At 50.3% G+C, this 6525-nt stretch overlaps 1 protein-coding gene across 1 annotated transcript; it reads left to right on the top strand.

Moving 5' to 3' along the window:
* Positions 1 to 4499: 4499 nt before the first annotated feature.
* Positions 4500 to 6124, top strand: LOC123051063 (cytochrome P450 89A2). The gene has a single exon (XM_044473820.1). The coding sequence runs from the start codon at positions 4511 to 4513 to the stop codon at positions 5936 to 5938; it is 1428 nt and encodes a 475-aa protein (XP_044329755.1). The 5' UTR covers positions 4500 to 4510; the 3' UTR covers positions 5939 to 6124.
* The last annotated feature ends 401 nt before the right edge of the window (positions 6125 to 6525 follow it).

Genomic DNA, 6525 nt, shown 5'->3' with positions numbered 1-6525 from the left:
GGTATATATAGGCACATCATTGGTCCCGGTTCATGGCTTGAACCGGTACTAGAGACCACCCTTTGGTCCCGGTTCAAGCCACCAACCGGGACCAACGGTGGTGGGCAGGGAGCAAGGCCCATTGGTCCCGGTTCGTCCCACCAACCGGGACCAAAGGGGACAGACGAACCGGGACCAATGCCCCCACGAGGCTCGGCAGGCCCCCTAGGTCTCGGTTCGTGACTGAATCGGGACTAATGGGCTTATCTGGTGAAAGATCGTGGATGTTGCCTAGAGGGGGGGTGAATAGGCGCTTTAAAATAATTACGGTTTAGGCTTGAACAAATGCGGAATAAACCTAGCGGTTAATTTGACAAGCACAAAACCTACAACAACTAGGCTCACCTATGTGCACCAACAACTTATGCTAAGCAAGATAAACAACTAAGTGATAGCAAGATATACGACAAGAAACAATATGGCTATCACAAAGTAAAGTGCATAAGTAAAGGGCTCGGGTTAGAGATAACCGAGGCACGCGGAGACGACGATGTATCCCGAAGTTCACACCCTTGCGGATGCTAATCTCCGTTTGGAGCGGTGTGGAGGCACAATGCTCCCCAAGAAGCCACTAGGGCCACCGTAATCTCCTCACGCCCTCGCACAATGCAAGATGCCGTGATTCCACTAAGGGACCCTTGAGGGCGGTCACCGAACCCGTACAAATGGCAACCCTTGGGGGCGGTCACCGAACCCGTACACTTTGGCAACCCTTGGGGGCGGTCACCGGTACCCGTCAAATTGCTCGGGGCGATCTCCACAACCTAATTGGAGACCCCGACGCTTGCCCGGAGCTTTACACCACAATGATTGTGCTCCGAACACCACCAACCGTCTAGGGCGCCCAAGCACCCAAGAGGAACAAGCTCAAGGGCACCAAGCACCCAAGAGTAATAAGCTTCTCAACTTGTAACTTCCACGTATCACCGGGGAGAACTCAAACCGATGCACCAAATGCAATGGCAAGGGCACACGGAGTGCCCAAGTCCTTCTCTCTCAAATTCCACCGAAGCAACTAATGCTAGGGAGGAAAAAGAGAGGAAGAACAAGAAGGAGAACACCAAGAACTCCAAGATCTAGATCCAATGGGTTCCCCTCACATAGAGGAGAAAGTGATTGGTGGAAATGTGGATCTAGATCTCCTCTCTCTTTTCCCTCAAAAACTAGCAAGAATCCATGGAGGGATTGAGAGTTAGCAAGCTCGAAGAAGGTCAACAATGGGGGAAGAACACGAGCTCAAAAGATAAGGTTCATTGGGGAAGAAGACCCCCTTTTATAGAAGGGGAAAAGTCCAACCGTTATGTGCTCAGCCCGCACACGAGCGGTATTACCGCTCCACGAGCGGTACTACCGCTCTGGCGGAAGAAGCAGGGAAAAGGAGCAACCAAACATGAACCTTGGGGCGGTAGTACCGCTTATAAGCGGTACTACCGCGCACCCCAGCGGTACTACCGCTGGAGGAGCAGAACACGGGACCAAAAATGCAGTAGCGGTACTACCGCCCGACCGGAGCGGTACTACCGCCCATCGGGGCGGTACTACCGCTTATAGGCGGAACTGCCGTGCCTTACTGCCGTGCAACTACTGCTAAACCCGACACGAAAAATGCAAGACCCAAAATCGAGGTGGTACCAGCGCGGAACCGTAGCCGTACTACTGCTTATGGCCATAGGCGGTACTACCGCTGTGGACAGCGGTACTACCGCTTGGGGCGATAAGCGGTACTGCCGCTCTGGCCACGGTACTACCGCAGGGAGAAAACCAGAACTGCCATAACTTCTTCATATGAGCTCCGAATTGAGCAAACTCAAGCTTGTTGGATACAAGACGATGAGTAGCATCAAAACAGCGACTGTTCTTTCCCTGAAAACACAACCAGCACAACTATCCAAGTGGTCCTTGGAAGCATCGGTTTGTCCATTATAAAAGATATCAAGTATTTCATTTTTCTTGAGAGGATGATCAGGCAAAGCATTAAGTAATCGGAGAAGCCTCCCCCAAGCTTGTGGGAGACTCTCTTCTTCAATTTGCACAAAATTATATATTTCCAGCAAGGCAGCTTGTTTCTTATGAGCAGGGAAATATTTAGCAGAGAAGTAATAAATCATATCCTGGGGACTACGCACACAACCAGGATCAAGAGAATTAAACCAAGTTTTAGCATCACCCTTTAATGAGAGGCAGGGGAGGTATGCCAACAAATAGAGGAGTGAAACCTCCAACCGAGAAGAACCGGCATAACCTCCAACATCGAAAACATCATAGAAGATGCGAGTGAACTCCGTTTTTGATGAACTCGAGCTTGTCATCAAGATGACCATAAGCTCCAAAACTCACAAAGAGAAGAACCAAACAAGAACCAACAAAGATGATGCAAGGATGCAATGGTTTGAGCTCTCTATGAACGATACGATCAAGCTACTCATCGAGAGCCCCCCTTGATAGTACGGCAATCGATCCTATAACCCGGTCTCCCAACTACCATCATGAGACCGGTAAAATAGAAAACCTATCAAGAGCAAACCTTTGCCTTGCACATGGTCCACTTGAGCTAGATGATGACGATCTTGACTCCCTCAAGTTGGACCACCTTTCTTGGTTGTGTTGGCTCGATGAAGACTAGTTGATTGCTCCCCCATACTCCACTATGGGTGAGCCACTCTTCCGCACATCTTCACCAGTCCATTGTCACCACAATGGACGGCAAGCTTCAAGCATTTGATCTCGTCATGATGCTTCACTTGAACTTGCACGCCGCAACATCTTCACAAGTCCATTGTCGCCACAATGGACGGCAAGCTTCAAGCATTTGATCTCTTCATGATGCTTCACTTGAACTTGCACACCGCAACCTAACCCCACAAAGAACTCTCACGAAGATCATGGGTTAGTACACAAAGCGTAATTGACAATGCTTACCACACCATGGGATCGCTTGATCCCTCTCGGTACATCTTGTGCGCTTTGTGTGTTGATCAACTTGATTCACTCTTGACTTAGTCTTGATCAACCTTGACTCTTTCCAACTCTCTTCATTTCGATGATGTCTTGAAGGTAAACATGAATGATCACACAATCTTCTTCTTCAAGACATGCTTGCAATAAGCTCAACTCTCACATGACCAATCTTTGGATAATTCCTTAATAACACCTTGGTCACCACATAAACTCCTTGAAACCAATACATGAACTTCAAGAAATGCCTATGGACAAATCCTTCAAATATAACTTAAGGCAACCATTAGTCCATAGAGATTTTCATCAATTACCAAAACCAAACATGGGGGCACCGCATGTTCTTTCATCTGGCCCGAACGAAAGCCTTGTTTTCTACTAGTGAGTAGGGGCACAAAAGCTCACCAAGCAGGTCACCACTCATTCGCAAAATGAATCTTTTGATCAGTGTTATATTTAACTAGTGCATTATTTTAAAGTGTCAACATTCATCCTGGAAACAAACCGAGATGTTTTTTTTATATGAGCACGCCAAAAAAGTGAGCAAAAGGAGAGTGGGGCGTTTTCGTGACCCGGCTCCATGGAGCCTTTTATTTTTGAAAAATTCAAAACTCAAATTTTCCGGTTTCAAAAGAATATGAAAAAAATATGCAAGTATACAAGGATGAAATGCATAAGTGTACAAAAATCCAGGAGGAAATATCTTGAAGCGCGATCTGTCCAGGAAAAAAAAACAAATTCATAGACTTTGAGGATGAATAGTACTCTATGCTGAAAAGCCCCATATTTGTCTTTTTTGCACATTCCTCATATCAACGTATTACATCCTGAAAATGTACACATATACTATTGTGCCTCTCTGTATATCTGTATTTTTTAGAGTTTTTTACAGCATCTCCAGCAGGCGCCCAAAAACTACTTCGCGCGCTAAAATTCGGTTTTTTTTTGGCGCCGGACAACTCCAGCAGAAGCTGTAAAATAATAAGCGCCCAAAAAAGGTTGGACGCGTGCTGAAAAAGTTATTGCAAGCTGCAAATTTGAGACGCCGGATTGCACGCGCTTCACAATTTACACTGCGTGTTTTTTTGGGCGCGTGTTTTCGAGCATCCGGTAAATCAATGTTGGGTCCGGCGTGCTAAAAGTGCTACAGTGAATTTTGAATTTTACGGACGTGCTAAAACTAATTTAAGGTGCGAAACTTTTTTGCTCCTGTAAAAGATATGAATTTTGAATTTTACGAATGGAGGCCTTGTCTGGAGCTCGGCCTCCAAAGCACTTTTCGGAAGAAAGAACAGTAACTGAGAGTGGTGTGACGAGCATCTTATCATACTTCTTAGGTGCGAGTGGATGATACAATAATGTCAAGTGTTAGGTGTGAGTGGCCATGCCGGTGTTATATCACACTCGCACCTAGTCACACAGCATGACCATTCATGGTGGGAGGTCCCTCTCTCTCTCTCTCACTCCTATAAATATTGAGACACACAATCATTTGCAGGCATGCAGCAGATTAAGAATGGATCAGCATGAGATCCTCGTGCTCCTCGCGCTTCTTTTGTTCGGCCTCCTCGCCGTCTTCCGGCGCGGCCCTGCTCCTCCCCCTCCACCCTCACTCGCCATGCACAAGATCGCCCACCCAGCCATCGCCCACCGCGCGCTCGTCGACAACGCCGACGCCTTCTCGAACCGCCCGCCCGCGCGCCTGCACGTGGCCCTGGCCGCCCGGCGCGGCGGCCAGCGGAACGACAACCTCAACTCCGTGGCGCATGGCCCGCACTGGCGCGCCCTCCGGTGCAACCTCACCGCCGACACCCTCCACCCGTCGCGCCTCGGTGGCCTTGTGCCCCTGCAGCGGGAGGCCGTCCAGGGCCTCGTTGCCGCCTTGTCGTCCGCCCCACGGGGACGCGGGGAGGAGGTAACGGAGGTGCACCAGCACCTCTATGGCGCCGTGTTCTCGGTCGTCGCACGCGTGTGCTTCGGCGACGCCGTCGATGAGGCCCACGTGCACGCAATGCGCCACGTCATACAGCGCTTCCAGATCGCCATTGGGCTGGTCAAGCCATTCACGTCCATGGGCTCCGTGATGGAGAAGCTAGTGGAGTGGAGGCGGCTGCGCAGGCTCTTCGCCATCGATGTCCGGCTCAAGGAGCTGTTCCTCCCGCCCATTGAGTCACGGCGGCGGGGGGTTCAGTCTCCTCGACCACGTGATGACGACGGCCGTCATCCGTACGTTGACTCACTTGTCGACCTCCGCATCCCTGACGAGGACGGCGGCCGGCGCGCTCTTAGGGACGACGAGATGGTGCAGCTGATCTCGGAGTTCCTTGGTGCCGGCACGGGGACGGCGGTGGCAACCCTCGAATGGGCCCTCGCCCACCTTGTCGACAAGCCGGAGGTGCAGGAGAAGCTCCGCGGCGAGGTCGACGGCGGCGAGGTCTCCCGTGCAGGTGCAGGCATGCCTTACCTGCATGCCGTCGTGCTGGAGACCCTCCGCATGCACCCGCCGTTGCCGGTCATCCCACGCCATGTCCATGCCGATTCCGTCGGGGTGCTGGTCGGAGGAATGGCCGGGCCGCCGCCGGCCGGCGACTTTTACGTGAATTTCTCTGCAGGGGACATTGGTAGGGACAGCAAGATATGGAAGGATCCCGACGAGTTTCTTCCGGAGAGGTTCCTGACCGGCGGCGACGGGGAGGGCATCGGCCCGTTGCCGGGGCCCAAGCAGATAAGGATGATGCCATTTGGCGCCGGGCATAGGTTCTGCCCTGGCGTGGGCATGGCGATGGTGAACATGAAGTGCTTCTTGGCGGCGCTCGTGCGCGAGTTCGAGTGGGCGCCGCCGACTGGCACCGTCGCCATTGACCTCACGGAGCTGGATTCCTTCTTCAAGGTGATGAAGAAGCCGCTTTCTGCGTGTGTCACGCGACGCACCAAATCCATCTAAAGATCTCGTGAACCTACATGATATGTGTAGAATAAAATTGTTGTGTTTGTACCATTGTTGCAGCCGAGAGTAAGGGTGGATTAACAAGCTGCTCAGCTCGTTAAACTCGTACTCTTGAAGGCTTGACTTGTTAAACTCATTAAGCTTAACAAGCAGAAAACCCTCCTCGGCTTTGTTCATTTAAAACTCGTTAAGCTCGTGAGCGCTTGCTAACAGACTACAATGTGCTACGGCCTACAGGATAAGAATGTACGTGCTTTTAACGAAGAAGATGGTGACTACATAAGAAGGTGCACTAATTTGCTATCTTCTATGGACTAGGTTGGATCGATTAGATTGAATAGATCAACTTATATGCTACAAAAATGTTGTCATATAAGACAAAAATATGTATTGTGTTGTACTAATGACCTTAACGAGCTGCTCGTGAAACTCGTTATCTCGTTCGTTAAGCTTGTTAAACTTAATGAGCTAAAATTAGTGGTTGGCTCTGTTAATTATGAAGCGAGCTACAAGCTTAACTAGGTGAACTATCGAGCATTCATTAAGCTCGCGAGCTACCAGTTCTTGTCCAGCCCTAGCCGAGA

This window comes from Triticum aestivum, chromosome 2D (assembly GCF_018294505.1).
Source record: "Triticum aestivum cultivar Chinese Spring chromosome 2D, IWGSC CS RefSeq v2.1, whole genome shotgun sequence".
In the NCBI taxonomy this organism is placed as follows: Eukaryota; Viridiplantae; Streptophyta; class Magnoliopsida; order Poales; family Poaceae; genus Triticum; species Triticum aestivum.
The sequence above is the reverse complement of the archived record's forward strand: the minus strand, read 5'-3'. Positions and strand labels throughout refer to the sequence as shown.

Bases quoted from the DNA above. Each gene is read 5' to 3' on its own strand.
- LOC123051063 (XM_044473820.1), top strand. From the start codon at position 4,511: ATGGATCAGCATGAGATCCTCGTGCTCCTCGCGCTTCTTTTGTTCGGC.